At 25.4% G+C, this 16,728-nt stretch overlaps 2 protein-coding genes across 4 annotated transcripts in view; both read left to right on the top strand.

Moving 5' to 3' along the window:
* Positions 1 to 11,676, top strand: part of LOC102678422 (trafficking kinesin-binding protein milt) — a 30,294-nt gene extending 18,618 nt beyond the window's left edge. For 2 of the 3 annotated variants that reach the window (XM_006624016.2, XM_006624015.2), the window contains 9 exons: positions 7,792 to 7,868; positions 7,998 to 8,373; positions 8,572 to 8,807; positions 8,935 to 9,125; positions 9,206 to 9,448; positions 9,617 to 9,954; positions 10,101 to 10,448; positions 10,567 to 10,769; positions 11,041 to 11,676. In XM_006624016.2, coding sequence (XP_006624079.1) covers positions 7,792 to 7,868; positions 7,998 to 8,373; positions 8,572 to 8,807; positions 8,935 to 9,125; positions 9,206 to 9,448; positions 9,617 to 9,954; positions 10,101 to 10,448; positions 10,567 to 10,769; positions 11,041 to 11,529 — 2,501 coding nt within the window. In that variant the 3' untranslated portion in view covers positions 11,530 to 11,676. Of the gene's footprint in view, positions 1 to 3,921; positions 4,121 to 7,791; positions 7,869 to 7,997; positions 8,374 to 8,571; positions 8,808 to 8,934; positions 9,126 to 9,205; positions 9,449 to 9,616; positions 9,955 to 10,100; positions 10,449 to 10,566; positions 10,770 to 11,040 lie in introns of those variants that run through there. The other variant, XM_006624020.2, reaches the window with a different exon arrangement.
* Positions 11,677 to 14,651: 2,975 nt separating this feature from the next.
* LOC102679222 (alpha-ketoglutarate-dependent dioxygenase alkB homolog 4) lies at positions 14,652 to 16,728 on the top strand (the record flags this gene model as incomplete). The annotated part of the gene is made up of 5 exons (XM_006624022.1): positions 14,652 to 14,962; positions 15,161 to 15,286; positions 15,661 to 15,753; positions 15,886 to 16,313; positions 16,653 to 16,728. Coding segments are annotated over exons 1-5 (825 nt in total), but the record flags the coding sequence as incomplete, so codon positions are not given.

The following is a 16,728-nucleotide window of genomic DNA, read 5'->3' as shown; positions in this document are numbered from 1 at the left end:
TTTTTTTTTTTTTTTTTTTTTTTTTTTAATCAAAATTATATTTAAAAAATAATAATTTGTATTTTAGATATCAAAGTATAATATTAAAAATTAATTTTAATAATTAATTAATATAATAAATATTATAACACTATCTATATTAACATGAAATTCCGGAATATATATATATAAATATTCGATTATTTGATTAGTATAAAAAAGAAATTGCAAAAGAAGTAAGCGAAAATATAGTAATTTTAATTCCAAGGTAACGTGCCACAGAATTTTGGTAGATTACTATTAATAGTACGTCCGAACAAGCTAAAGCTTATGTTAAAATTTTTAAACGATTTAAAAGAGAAAAAAATCGTAATAATTAAATTATATATAATTATTTGTTATATAAATCCAATATCGGATATTATTATCGTTGTCGTATATTAATATATTTGATGGACTTAAAATTATCAGATTTTTTTGTCAATTAGTTTAATAAATTACAAAAATAGTACTGATAATTTGAGTAAACCGATTCAATATTGTAATAGGTATTGTCAATAGTCTCGGATGTGTAATTAATATACGTATAAAATATCATAAATAATGCATATATTTAATACTATATATACGTATGATTGTATTATTTGGATATTCTTTTACATTTTATAATATAATACTCTCACAATTTAATAATTTGTATTGAAATGTATTTCTGTTCCAGTTAAATTATTATTATATATATTTGTTTACAATTTTTAAATCTGACTCGTTGGACACGCTATATTACGTACAAGTCTTATATAACATAACTTTTAAATAGTTTCCTAAACTTCTGCAAATTCTTCTGATATTTTAGATTTTATATTTCTAAATAAAATTAAAAGTTATAGGAATGTAATAAAAAATTTTTATTGCTTTGAAACAAAATTTAACTAGTAACTTCATATATAAATGAAATTTATTTCACATTTATTAGATAGAAAAACTTTTATCGCTATAAATTTTCCACAATTTAAATTTCCCTCTCGTTACATTATACGCATCTATGCCCGCGCAGCTTGTTCTGACAGTTATGCGACATGGCGCCGGAGTGATTTTGTCGTGCGTTTCGTTTCATAGTTTCTTCATATTTTTTAATAATTGGAAATAATACCTTCTTAATCTTACTTGTATAAGCTATTAATCAGTGTTTTAACTAGTGACTACGAGAACAATTGATCGTTAAACTTTAAGAATTTCAAGAAAATTAGTGAAATGTACCCGGTAGAACCTCTGACGTCAGAGGCAAAAAATTAATGTGCTGAATGGTAAGTATTTATTCTAAAATTAAAATAATTACTTCAAATAATACGTATAAAGCACAATCAAATCTTAAGCCTATCTGCTAGTTATAATTATTAATTTTTACAATTTTATTTTATCGTAAAATATACTTGGACGATGATTCCTAAATTTTATGGTTCATTTACACAACAAGTGGAATATTAACAAATTACGAAATATAAATATAAAAAATAAATATAAATATATAAAATGTTTTGATTAGGTTGTTTTTTTATAAAATATCTGATGGTAAATTTTTTATTGTTATTTCTAGCTTTTTTTAAATAAAACGTTGCTACGTAACCCTCGCAACATGACGCCATTTTTAAAAGCTTCAAACTTTAACCCCTGATGTTTACTTACATTTTTCTTTGCTAACATGTAATTAATTAGAAATAGCTAATCTCTATTATGATTATATAAAATAACAATCAAATTTTTTTAATTAGTTTTAATCAACTTATTTTCATTTCTTTTTATTTATATTTGTTATAATTATTTTTACAATATCATTATTATTTTCGTTTTATCGCAATAAATTAGTAATAAATATATCTAAAAGAATCTAGACATTTTATTAGTTCTTGTTATTATTAGAAATTCATGAATAATCTAACGCATGTATTTTAGAATTAAAAATAATATGAATATTTACATAATTTACAGATTTTTCATTATAATAGTATGATTAGATTAATGTTTAATGAATCGTAACAAATGTTAGAATATTATTTGAAATTCAAATGTTTTTAAAACATTATATATAAGTTAAATTGGTGCATGTTATGCACTATGTGGTTACTTAACAATAATTTCGTATTATATTATTTACAAGAAAGTCGCAATTATTTTATTTTTTCTGTATAAGAAATAAAGTTCTTCAATCCCTATATTGTATAATATCTAACGATTTAAATTTTTCTTCAAGTGAATTTTTTTTTTTTTCTACATTAAATTATGCGAATAATACCGATTCATTAAAATAAAATACGTAAAAAAGATATCTTCAATTTCAAGATTGGTGGAATATTATCGATAAAATGTAAAATTAGTCGCATATGTAAATGCTGTGTCGCGTAGTTGAATCTCTGTTCCTATAAATAAAAGATGAGAGAGTAACATAGTCTCGGTTTATCACTTCAATGCTCTACTCTTATGCAAGCTTGAGCTCATGGAAAAATCAATAATCACCTGCGACGTCTCTGTCTAAGATGTTACGTCAGAATTTTTTGTGGTTTTGATTTTGATTCTTACATCTTAGATCAACGAGAATTGTTTTTATTACTAAACATATCTTTTTTCCCTTTTTTTTTTAACTTTTACTTTCGAATAAATAAATTTTCTTTATTCGCTCGCCATGATTCCTTTTGAGTCGTTTTGTCCAAGTATATTTTATAATTCCAGGGCCTTCGTAAACGATAAAACATCAAAATTATAATAGCGAAATTCTCGAATTTTTGAAATTAACAGTTGTAGTAAAAATTCAATAGTTCAACGAAATAAGCGAGCTTTAAAACTTTAAATTTATTATTAAAAATTGTTAATTTTCTTTATTAAACGAATACGTTATAAAACATTGCTGCGAAAGATATTCTTTTTGTATAATGATGCTTCGAAAAATGTTCATTTATCGTTAGAAAATGTATACAGCATCGTTCCATCGGGTTGAAGAACCTTTGTCCAATTTTTCAAACACGAGTCACAATGCGGTGACTGGGTCAAAAAACGATTCGTACCAGACTTTATCTAATTATCGTCATCTCTAATCGAGGCAAAAGTGATCCAATCGTCGAGTCATGAAGGTTAAATCTAATATCAATTTAACTTCAAAATGTGATAAATTTATTTTAAATAAAATGTTAAAAACTTAAGAGTTAAAATTATAAATTTCAACACCTTTTCTTGTATTATTAAGTAAAAATATTTACATATCTATATCTATATAAGTAAGAATTCTTTAGGAAACGAGTGTCATCGTTTTGTTGATTTTCAATTAAGGTTGCACAACTGTATTTATGATGAACAAAGAATAATATCTGTTGTATACGCACATGTCACGTACATGATATTCTCATTATTATTAATTCTTATCTTTGCGAACTACGTATATCCGTCGAGCCTTACGAAGAAAGATTACACTATTTCAACACTTTTGAATGAAACTAGAGGTCGATGAATACATATCTAGTAAAAAAAGAAAAAAAAAAAATGGCGAACATATTTCGAAACACCATTGTAGAAATGTAATAATACGAAATTGAAGATTCTTAGAACGAAGATAGATGCAAAATGAAAAGCTAAAATCTATATATCTCTAGTATATATATATATAATTTTGAGAAAAAGAATTTAAATCGAGAAAGAAAAACAATCGTAACAAATCGAAATCGGAAGCAAAAGCGATAGACGAGAAAGAAAAGAGAGAAAGAGAAAGAGAAGGTCCTGGAGAATGTGTGCCCATTAATCAATAAATACAGCTAACAAATCAGCCATTGCTCCCGATCCTCCCTGGGTTCGTGGCCGATCCTGGCGGAGGAAGAAAGAACCGTTTCGAACGATACGCTCCTGGAACCGGAAGAATCTTCCGACCAGGAGCAACAAGATCTCCAAGAGGATGATCCTTACGAATACGACGAAGACATCAGACCCACGAACGACGAGGATTTGCCGGGGAGCGAAAGTTTTCTGGACGGGAATTGTCCCACCTCCTCTAGGATACCTGCACGTTGCTGGGGATGTACCGATTGCACCGGATTACACACGCCGATTTTCCTGTTGGCTTCCTCTCCAACAGAGCCATCTTGCACCTGCGTTTCCTGTCAGTAATTCTCCCGTGTCAGGACCAATATTCAAATGGCTTGAGCTTCTTTCTTCTTTTTCTTTTTTTTTTTTTTTTTTTTTGGCATTCCCTTTTTCAAAATCGTTTTTTTTTTTTTTTTTTTTTGGCATTCCCTTTTTCAAAATCGTTTTTTTTTTTTTTTTTTTTTGTCATTCCCTTTTTCAAAATCGTTTTTTTTTTTTTTTTCAATTTTCAATTAGAGCAATTTATATTATTTATCCAATAACGCTACTGAAAATAATTAGTTCTTTGAATTCATTGGATATTATATTTAGTTAAACGTTTTATTACATTTGATTATTACACACTACAAGCGATGGGTAAAATTTAATAGTTAGAAGTTACGAGTAAAGTTACTTTCATAAAATTACTACGATAATTTATCGTTCAAAACGTAATAATAATTGTAATGTCAAACGGCCGAGATTATGTGAAAAGCGGATCGACTATAATATCCGTCGAATAAATGTTGTTTAAGCATTTTAATAAGTAATTAAAGTTAAAATAACTTTATTCGAAATTTTTAACTAGTTATCTTTTCAACGGGTTAATGCCCAACTCTGCACATTACGATGTATATATATTCGCTTTCCTTTTCAATAAGTTGGTACACGTATGCACATATTTTGTTTCAAGATTTTTTAATATCGAAATAATAATTCTGAAGAAGAGAAATATTGTGTGTATATATATATATACATATTTGAATATTAAAATCATATGTAATTATTTGAAATTACAGAATACGATTTCAATATTTTATTTAAATTTCTAATAATAAATTGTCATTAAATATACATATAGTACGTAATAATGTGTAATAACGTTTTTAATTGGTCTTGATTGAAATTTAATTTCATATTTTTCTACATCTAATATATCGACAAACGGTATTATTTATTTGCAGTGTGTTAGAAATCTTATGACAAAAGATTTAATAATCTTTTATTATCTTATCTTTGCTACGATATAAACATATTATGCGATAAAATCGGTTGCATTGTTTTGAAGAGTATATTGGAGAAAAGTTGTTTGAGAAACTAACGGTGAGGGCAGCATCGTAAAATGGCGAAAATACGCGTCGCTTAGGTCGCTTTTCACGGGAACGATCGTGACTCACTTGCGTGCTGTGCCCACATTTCACATTTTCTATTTGTTTCTTTACCGTTTGATCTTGACCTTGTGTGCTTATATACTACGATGAAAGGGTGAAAGAGCAATGTCATTTCACCAGAGTTCACGCCCAACTTCTTTCAATCTTCTAATTTTAAACTCCATTCATAACCTTTTTCTCTTAAAGGTTATAAAGGTTTTTTTTAAGAACTTTTTATTACCAATTTTATGCCTTTTTTCCATATATGTGTATATGTGCAGAATATATTAAGTCATAAAATTCTCGCATGAAGGATAAAAAAATTTTCATGGATAAATTTATTTTATTAATAAAGAGATTTCAATTTGAAATTTACATTTTAAACAAATATTAAGAAAATGGTGAGCAAAATGTTTTACCTTGTTTGAATTTTTCTTCAAATTAAACGCTACAGAACAATAATTTACTTTATTCCTCGTTTATTTGGTATGCATTATGAGTCTTCGTCTCTTCTATAATGCAAATTATCAGTAAGTAACGGAAGTGGGAAGAACGAGGATATTTCTTATTTTGTTTTTTATTTTTTAATCGTTACATCAAATGTTTAACGTTAGATCTGAATATTTTTACTTTGTAACACTGCGTTACACGTTGTAAAAATGAATCCTTAGTATATATCTTTACATCAAGTTTCCTTTTCAAGAAAAACAACTTGGAAATTCAATCCAGTAAATGGCTTTTACTTCCATTCGATTTATCTAACTGTGTACAAATAGAATTCTCATGTTGCTCGTGTTTACAAAATATGTTTATATTTCATTCATCTTATCCTCGGTTTAGCAATATTATAGATTCATCTTATAAATTTTATTACATTTATAAGAAAGTATAAAATTAGATTAAAATAAAACATGTTTTAAATTATATTGCTCGTCATATCGTAATAAAAAGACAAATTATGCGTTATTTGGATAATAATGTTTGTTTCTCGTACAATTTTATTTTCGATCACCTTGTTATAAATACAAAATATCTTAAACGTATTTCACTTTATGCTATCAAAAACATCGAATCGCATGCGAGTAATCGATGAATGAACGAACGAATAAATGTACGATATTTGTAAGACATGTGTACGATATGGATTTTTTGCATTTGTAATTGCTCGCAATCGTCGACTCGTTAACTAAACAAATACTGTAATATTAGTCGAATCGAGATACAGTACGGTGCGTATACTAGATGAAATTTCAAACTTATTTTTCTTGGAAACGAAATCTTATTCGAAAAATATTTAACGTTCTTTACAAGATTGGATTATTCTTCTTTAATTTCACAAATTATTTTATTCTTATTTACATTACGAATTCTGCACATATATGTATACGATGTTTTAATTAATAGTGTTTTTAATAATACAACTGTGAATTATTTACAATGAATTATTGGTATTACGATAACTCTTTGCTTTAGAAAATTATTTTAAAATTTTTAAATGGAATTAGATATATATTTTTTATATATGGCATTATAGATAACATTAATTCAATCAAATGTAAATATAAATAAATTTAATAATAATATCATCTAATTGTAATTATTATATAATATAATTATATCTTAATTTGTGTAATACGAATTTTGATTTTTATTACTTGTCTTGCAAATTCTCAAGTCACAAGCTACGCTGATTATTACGGATGTAAAATGCACGCTTTTTAATGGAAGCACTGTAATCAGGGATTAATTTCTTTTTTTTACAATTCGAAAAGTCGTTAAAATAAATTGCTTGTTTCATTGTATTGTTGAAGATATTAACATTTTTTTTTATTTTTTAAGAAATAATTAGATTAGATAATAAAATCAATAATAAAAAAAATCTATTAAACTATTTATCATATATTTGTTATATTTTTTTCCTGTTTCCATTTGCTCAAATAGATATAACGTAAGAACATTTAAAAAAAACTTTTAATTTTAATTTTTAATTGAAATTCGATATATTAAAATTGTTTATAATATTATTAATTTTAGAGAAATTATAAATTTATAAATAAACAAATTGTTTAAATGTGTAACACCTTTTTGATGCATTGATATAAAAAAAAAATTCTCGTATGTTAAAATTGTAAATGATATTTTCAATGTCAATAAATGTAAGGAATATGTAACAATTACATACAATAATAAATAAATAATTGTGTAATATTTATTTGCACCTTCCCTAAAGATTCAAGTTTAATTTCCATATAAAATTTTAGCAAATTTTTATTGATTTATGTACAGAAAGAACTTTGTGTATACAAAATTGCGATTCGTTATATTATCGACCAATACAAATACATCTTTTTTGTAGATATTTTTTTATTATTATTATTATTATTATTATTATTGTTATTATTATTATTATTATTGTCCTTTGCATCGCTACAATTATTTCATTTATTGCTTCTTTATTTTAGAATGCTGAACATTATATGCATATTGTTTCATATTTTATTCTAAATGTTTTTTCTATATAATTAATTATCGCACGAACAATTACTTCTCGTTTCAGTTTTATGTAGCAACCGCGTGAGCCAAATGACCAAGACCTATAATGACATAGAAGCAGTCACAAGGCTTCTAGAAGAGGTAAATATGATCACAGATAATGTAACGTGTGTATACATTATGTACAGCATGGAAAGGTACAGAATTGTTATTATACAGAATTAAAGAGTAGAGAGTATAGATGGACTAATCTTGTTTATTAATTTGCAGAAAGAAAAGGACTTGGAATTGACCGCGCGTATCGGTAAAGAACTTTTATCGCACAATCAAAAACTTGAAACCACTGTCACGAGTTTAGAGACCGATTTGAAAGAAGCTAATGAAAAAATTACGCAACTTACGCACGAACTTGCAAAAAAGACAGAACTAATTCAAATATTAACAAACGATGCCGAAGAATCGAGTTCCGAAGCCGGTACGCCCACCGGATTTCGTGGGATTAACCTTGACATGATGCAGAAAAAAATCAGTTCTCTCGAGGATGAAAATAAACAATTAAGAGCAGAGTTTGCGAAATTAATGCACGATGCTGATAATTCAGAAGAGCAGGAAGCAAAACTTGTCAAAGATATTGCCGCCCAACTTGGTTAGTTTGATGAATCATAGTAATTATCTTCTCTTATTTTAATCGCACGAAATCGTAGAAATTTATACGAAATCCGTAAAAATTCTTAACGTCGATTAGATTTTAAAAATATAATATATAATTGATAAATAAATAATTTATATATACATGTAATGTAACATATGACATAAAATGTAATGTGTATGTATTTGTATGTAGCGAGTGCAAATATGGAGATGGATGGTATCACGGATGAACTTGATAGACAAAAAGAGGAAAATCGATTACAACACGAACAAATCGTCAGTTTAACAGCAAAATTAGCTGAAACAGAATTGAGATTGGCACAATTGATGGCCGAACATGACGAGGTGGGAGCTACTTTGCTCATTACCAAAGATAATCAAAATAATCTTGCAAACGAATTGGCTGAATTCAAGGATCGATATGCTGAAGTATGTACATTTATTGTTGTTCATTTTAATTCTTTTTATAAAATGAGTAATATTAAAAGTAATTTTAAATCAAATCTGATGTAACATTAGCAATGATAAATAAATAATTTTTTATTTCTATTATAAGGTAGTGAATTTATTGGCGGAAACGCAAGATCAATTGCGAAAACAAAGAAAAAGAGGAATGCCAACTGTTAGAGGAGGATCTTTGTTTCCTTCGATGGGTGCTGTTCCACAACCTGATTCCATTGCTTCTGAATTGGAATCATCTCTTTATTCTGAACTTAGTTTGGATTCTGGTATCAGCACGGACAGGATGTATGTCTTTTTTCTATTTTTTTACTATCCAATATTAATACAAACAAAATTTTAATTCATGTTTTTAATTTTAAATACAGACCAACTTATAAGAAAGTCTTTGAAACAGTGAGAAGCGCGTCAAGAAGTACATCTTACCCAGTTGACGCAAATCAATTCCCACGAATAGGTTCAATGACAGTATCAACCTTATCCAGTGGTTCTGCTGGACCGCGAATGAGTTGTGGACAGATTAGACCTGTGGCATCAACATTTCCTAGCTTAGATTCCACTGGACATAGCGATTCAGAAGGTTCGCTGCTTACAGATTCTGAAGATTATCCGTGAGTTTATGTTTATTATATTTATATTAATATTTTTTAATATATATAATATTTTTTAATGAAAGTAAATTATGTTATATATATTTCATTAATCACGTTATTTATAATTATATTTTAATATTAATTTATGAAATATATAAGTTGATAAATATTTTTATATATTTTTAGAGGACCTCAGCAAACAGGAGTACCAGGTGCTCCTGGTGCAGCAGATTTGGAGGCAGCTCTTCGTAGATTAACGCCTGCAGAAGTTCTTACGAGGCGCGCTTGTCTTAGCACTGGTACAGGATATACTTATGACTATGATGCAGGAGCTCATTCACCTTCCACCTTCGTACCTCTTGGTTGTAGAACTCCAGATAGTATTATGTCTACGGGAAGTAGCGGAAATATAAGTGGTTATGGTGGAAATGCTTGGAGAATACCTGAGAAATTACAGATAGTGAAACCTATTGAAGGTTCACAAACTTTGCATCATTGGACTCAGTTAGCCACACCTACGTTAGGTAATAATCTTTTATTTTTTATTTTATCAATTTAGTTTGTAGTTTTATATGTATATATATGTAAATTACACTTTATCAAATATAACTATTTTTAAATATAAATAAAAAATCTGAACTTAAAAATCAAATTATAATTTTATTTTAAGGTGGTCTTTTAGAAGAACGACCAGGAGTAAAAACACGAGGAGGTCGTGGCCTGGAAGATTTAGGCCTAGTTACTTTTACTTTAAGCGACCTCGAAGAAGATGAAGAATACACTAATCCTGGAAAACTCTTTCAAGATACAGGTTCCGTTTATACATTTACCAATAGTACAGTTCTCCACCCTGATGATCATACAAGTGTCACTCCAAGTATTGTGGGTAGTAGAGTTGCAACTGCACCTAGTAGTGCTTTGAATTCTGGTATGAGCACTCCAAGAACGTTAAGTAGAAGGAATTCGACTTCAACATTTTCAACAACTCTTGGACTTGCAAAGATGTTGAATGAAAGAGGTATTTATTGTTTAAAATTGAAAATTCACTCTCTCTTTCATTTAATTTATAAAAATATTATATTCTTTGTCATAATCAAATTAATAATAAAAATAAATTAATCAATGTATTAAAATAGGTATAAAAGCTGTTACACCTTCTTCTGCATTAACTCCAAGTGGAGAAAGGAATTTTACACCTACTGCAACACCTTGTAATAGTCCTGATGCTAGTCCTCCAGAAAGTCGATCCGATTCACCAACTCCAGAAAGTGGACTTTCTTTAGGATTATTATCTAGTGGAGCTGAATTATTGAAGAGAACATTTGGTGGCGAGACTGAGGTATATTAAAATATTTATAAATGAAAAAATTTTATATTTTACTTTATTTTGATTATAGTTACATATAAAATAATTAATTACTTGCATTATAATGAATCTTTTTTTAAAATATTATTTTTTGGGAATGTTTTTCATATATTCATTTTTAAAATTCTAATTTTATTCCTAAAAAATTATTATTTAAAAGTATTAATATACAAATAATATTAATTTATAAATTTAATTTATTTTAATATCATTTATTTTGATGCTTAATATTTTTTGTTAACAGACAAAGAGAAAACGAACCGTATTATCTAGATCAGACAAAAAGGCTCTTACTAGTATTCGTTTAGTTGAAAAACTTGAAAGAATAGGCATTGACACCATAATGTCATCTACAACGATTGGTTCTTCTATATCTCCATTAGTGTTACAAGGTTCTTTATATACCAGACGTACTACCGAAAGTCCTATGGCTCAATTAACTTTCTTAAAAAGCTCCATGTCTTCAAGTGGAAGCCAAGAAAAACTTTCTCCTTCTTCCACGGCTAGTAATTCTTTGTCAACAAAACGAAAAATAATTGACAAGAAACAAGATGAATCTACGTCAAGCAGGGAATCAAATAGACAAAGAAGAACTGGTGCTAGAGCTATGAGACCTGATCTTGGACAAGTTACACCTGCGATTCCTGTTACGGTTACAAAAGAATCTCCTGCGCAATCCGCTTTGGGAACTATTAGCGCAATTCTTTTTGGACGAAAGGGTGGTTTACTTTGAAATCATTGTTTGTTGTGCATTAAGTAAATAACATTAAGAAAAATCAGATGAATTCTTAACAGAATATAAAAAAAATTGTCGGAGCGGTGATAAAATGGACAATTTATTTCGTTTCATTTGCATTAAATTTGTTTTATAAAAAAAAAATTGATAAAAATTATAAATGAAATTTATATAAATTTTTCTATTTACATAACTATTTTCGGATAATCAAGGTAAATAGAAAATTTTAATTTTAATTTAAGAAAAAAGGAAACAAAATAAAATACCGTATATATTTATCATAATGTTAATCATACGTAAAACTGTAAATAAATTGAATATGCTTTTATTTTATAAATAATATTTTATAAAAAAGAAAATATTATATTATATATATTTGTATTATAGAGATACAATATATATTGTATCAAATTTGAAAGTCTGATTATAATCGATTAATTTTTTATTCTTTTTTAAAAATTATGATATTATATGAAAATATTAATTAACACTATTTACTTATTTACAGTTTTGTAAAATAATCCATGTGCGAATGGCACATATATTTTAAAATGTTAATTTAACATTCCTACTAAAATAGCTAATATCTTTTCTTTCTTTTTTTTTTTCTTTTTCTAAGTTTTATTTTTAATACTAGATTTCTGCATGGATGCAGAAAAATATTTAAAATATTATATTGTTTAAAATATAAATCTATATTTAAAAATTTTTTAAATCTTTAATTTAAAAATATTATATAAAACTAGTTTATCTTCTAAAATTCCAGTATTATAAAGTATCCAAGTGTACAAATATGTTATTAAATGTACATTTATGTACATGTTATGTTTTTAAATGTACATTTTCTCAACGCTCCGACGTCTAAAAATTGAAAAAGAAATTTACAACTTATGTATTTTTTTTTTTTTTATGAAATAATCGTTTCACATTGATTGGATTATTTTTTAAATAATTTTATGTAGTAATTCCTACGCAAAAAATATTGTATAGCATTACATAGTCGGAAAACAAAAAATCTTATAAATAATTATTTTGAATGTTTATTGGTGAAGATCAATTTATAGGCTTGTGTGCGCGCGCGCGGAAAATTAATTTAAAATCATTAATTTATATATAAACATATAAAAACCAAATGTGAATTATAGAAAGATCTATTATGTGAATTAATTTTTATTGTATAGAAAATATATGGTGTAGTAATTAATATTTAAAAATGACTTAGAATTTACAATCATGTGATATGAAATGATACATCATTTAATATGATTTTTATCAGTAATTTTATCATTTTGTCTATGTTTCAAGTAACAAAAGAAATTTTATATATGTAAAATTACTCTTTTTTTTTTTTTTTTTAATCTAATTTCATATTAATTAAAATATTTAAAAAAAATCATTATTTTGATGCTTAATATTTAAAACTTGAAAAAAAATTGATTTGTATCAAATTTACGTGTTTACTTTATTAATATATATTCATTTATATTTTAATGTCCAAATGCTAAAATGTTCAAAAAGTGAGAAAGTTAACAAAAAAAGCAACATCAATAATGCACGTAAAAGCATATAAATGACTTCACATATAGAAAATCATAAAAATAAATTAATTTCTTTATTGATATTCTAATGATATAGGTTGCAATGAAGAAATATAATTATTCTTAATATAAAAAAAAAAGAAAATCGCAGTGAATTTTATAAGTCGGAGCACAATTTTTAAAAACAGAATTTTTAGGGTGCTTTAAGTTGTATTGTATTAATTTCTTTTAATTATATTAGAAATTTATTATGTTTTAGATTAATTAATTAATTGTGTTACTATTGTTCGTCTTTTATAAAAGACTTAACATTTAGTATCGATAATTAAATAATTAGTCATTCCGTAATTGTCGATTAATTATTGATCAAAATGAAATATTCTATTTCTTTATCGATTATTTATATAATAATAATAACTTGTAAATAATTAATAATGAATCGACGATTAATGACTGATTTATAATTTTCGTCTGTATTGATGAAGGCGATAAAAAAAAATAATTTACTTCTTTAAAATTGAATTTGAGTAATTATTTACTTATGTAATTGAGCATTTTGTTTGTTAAAGATAGATTGACCAATAATTAATCGATCAATTATTTTTGTAAATAGTAATCTGGATTTTCCTTTTGTTTCGTCTCTTTTTTTTAATCTGTTGCGGTTAAAAAAAATTGATTGCAATGTATTGAGTGAGTTTGATGGTGAGATTCAATTTTATTAGTAAATGGACCTTTATCTTGTATAGAAAGGAATATTTAGAAAATGCAGTCTTGTACATAGAGAAATACTGATTAATAAATTAAATTGAAAAAAAAATCAAGATGTTTTGCAGTTTCTTTAAATTTTTTATTTATGTCAATATTATTGTTAAAAAATCATTTTTACAATGAATTTCTTAAATACATAATGCATAATTATTATTAAACTTTTATGATTTTTAAATCGTGTTTTTCTCTATTACTGATGTAACTTTTTTATTTATCGTATTTAGTTTATTTTTTTATCTTTATTTAATGATATTTTTATCTTTCATTTTCATATATACAGCAAGATACAGGTCAATATTATATATGTACGTATTTATGTACTTATGAAGAAAAATAAAGCGAAGAACGGAGATAAGATAAAAATTAGAGAATAAGCGCCATCTTTAGAGTGCAAGTGAAACATAAATATAGACAAAGAGAGCAAATAGTAAAACAAGGAAGGATAAAAATAAAATAAAAATATTGAAAATAGCTTTATCTCCAAAATGTCACAAATTGAACAAAAAAAAGGACAGAAAATAATAGAAAAAGAATAAAAATAGAATAAAAGTTGATCGTCAATGTCATTTTGAATAATTTTAAAAAAATGATTTTTTGAAGAGATTGTCTTTGAGAGATAATCTTTGATTGTCTCTTGTCAAAAGATGGCGTTGGTAATCAATTATTGCCTTATCTTTATCTTTTTTTTTTTACTATTTTTTATCTTTTCTTGTGTTTAATTTACGCCACTCTGAAGAGGCACTAATTTCAATATTTTCACTCTATCTCTGTCCTTTTTTTACTATTTGCTCTTCTTGTCTATATTTGTGTTTCACTTGAGACACTCAAGAGATGGCGCTGATTTCCCAATTTTTATTTTATCTTTATCTTTTTCTCATTATTGTCTCTTTTTATACTTTTGGCTTATGATTACAGACAACATATTGGATATCAATTGAATGTTTTCATCGTTTCATGTTTTCTCTGTCAAAGCTATAATGTATATCTTTAATATCGTTAATATAAATTTATTAAAATAAAAAATGGAAACAATACGACCCTGTGGTTGTAAAGGAATAAGATCTTGCCTTTTATGTGAAACGGAATATAAGATTGTAAAACCCAATCTAAAGGCTTGTTTTGAGGTTAGATTATCTAATATAGAGTAAATTTTAATATTTTAGTTTTTTATTTAATACAAATTTTATATATTTTTTTATAAAAATGGAGATGTAATAAATTTTATTTAAACAAACAGTATATATTTTATTGCTATTTGGTACATTGTAATATTTTAAATTTTTCTTTTATAATATTGCTTATTATAAATCATAACATTTCAGAAATGTTCTAGTTATGTATACTGTCCATATTGTGAGAAAGCATGGCCTGGTTGGAATTTTGATCTTTATAAAAATCATCCAAATCACCAAGGAACTGCTATAGAATTTTCTGGTGTTTATATAAAAGTATTCATTTATTCATTTTATTCATATAATATTACATATTATACCTTTTTTCTAATTTTAATTATTTAATTTTTTATTTATATTATTGTATAAATAATTTTGCTCTTCAAGTTAATTTATAATTTATAATTGTATATTATAATTATCAGTTAATTTATAATTATCAAGTTATAAAATAAAAATGATTATTAGAGAAAAGAAAAGAATCTTGTTACAAAAAAAATTTAATAAAAAATATTTTTTTCTTTAAAAATAGCATTAATAATAATTTCAATTTATTATATAATAAGTTTTTTTATTATATTTTAAATATATATAATGCTTAAGAATTTATATTTTAATAATTATTTCTTTATATTTATTTTTTTATGAAGCTAGACTTTTTAACTCCTTGGGAAATTAACTCATTGATCAATATAATTGAAAAAATACCTTGGGAAGCTTCTCAAAGTGGAAGAAGGAAACAGGTATTACATAAAAATAATTTAAGAATATTTATTGTTACAAAAATTATTACATTCTTATATTTTGAAACATAAATAAAATTTTAATAAAAAAATTAAAAGCAATTAATTCTAAAAATATTTTAAAATATTTAGAATTTTGGTCCAAAATGCAATTTCAAAAAGAGAAAACTTCAGTTGGGTTCCTTCAATGGTTTTCCAAAATCTACTCAATTTGTGCAACAAAAATTTTCTGAAATTCCTATACTTAATAATTTTCAAACGGTAGAACAATGTACTTTAGAATATGATCCGGTACGAGGAGCTTCAATAGATCCACATATTGATGATTGCTGGATTTGGGGTGAAAGAATAGTTACCGTTAATGTCATGGGTAATTCAGTTTTAACAATGAGTTCTTATCATGGTCCCGATACAAAGTACAATTTAAAAAGTATTATAGAATATTCCTCAACAATTGAAAGCTTAAAATTTGATATAAAAAATAAAAATGAAAATGAAGATATTATTGTAAGACTCCCAATGCCAGAAGGATCTCTTATGGTTCTTTATGGTATTGCAAGGTAAATAAATTTTATATCTTTTAAAATAATATTCAAATATATATTTATATTGTTATTTGGGATGTTTATTTGTTATTTATATATCATTATATGAAATAATTATTTTGATTATAAATATATTTTGATTAATAATTTATAATTTTATTTTATTAAATATTTACATAACAATTTAGTTATGTTTAATTAAAACATTAATAATATATTTAGTTAAATATTATATAAATATTATAAATATTTAAAAAATATTCTAAATATAATAAAATGAATAAAATAGAATGTAATAATTATGAATTTTATTTTATTATTTGTACAAATATTAAAGTTTCTTTTATTTTGTAGGTACAAATGGGAACATTGTGTTTTAAGAGAAGATATAAACTCTAGGCGAATTTGTTTAGCTTATCGTGAATTAACC

Source organism: Apis dorsata, unplaced genomic scaffold (assembly GCF_000469605.1).
Source record: "Apis dorsata unplaced genomic scaffold, Apis dorsata 1.3 scaffold_983, whole genome shotgun sequence".
NCBI lineage: Eukaryota > Metazoa > Arthropoda > Insecta > Hymenoptera > Apidae > Apis > Apis dorsata.
This window is presented reverse-complemented; position numbering and strand designations above follow the sequence as displayed.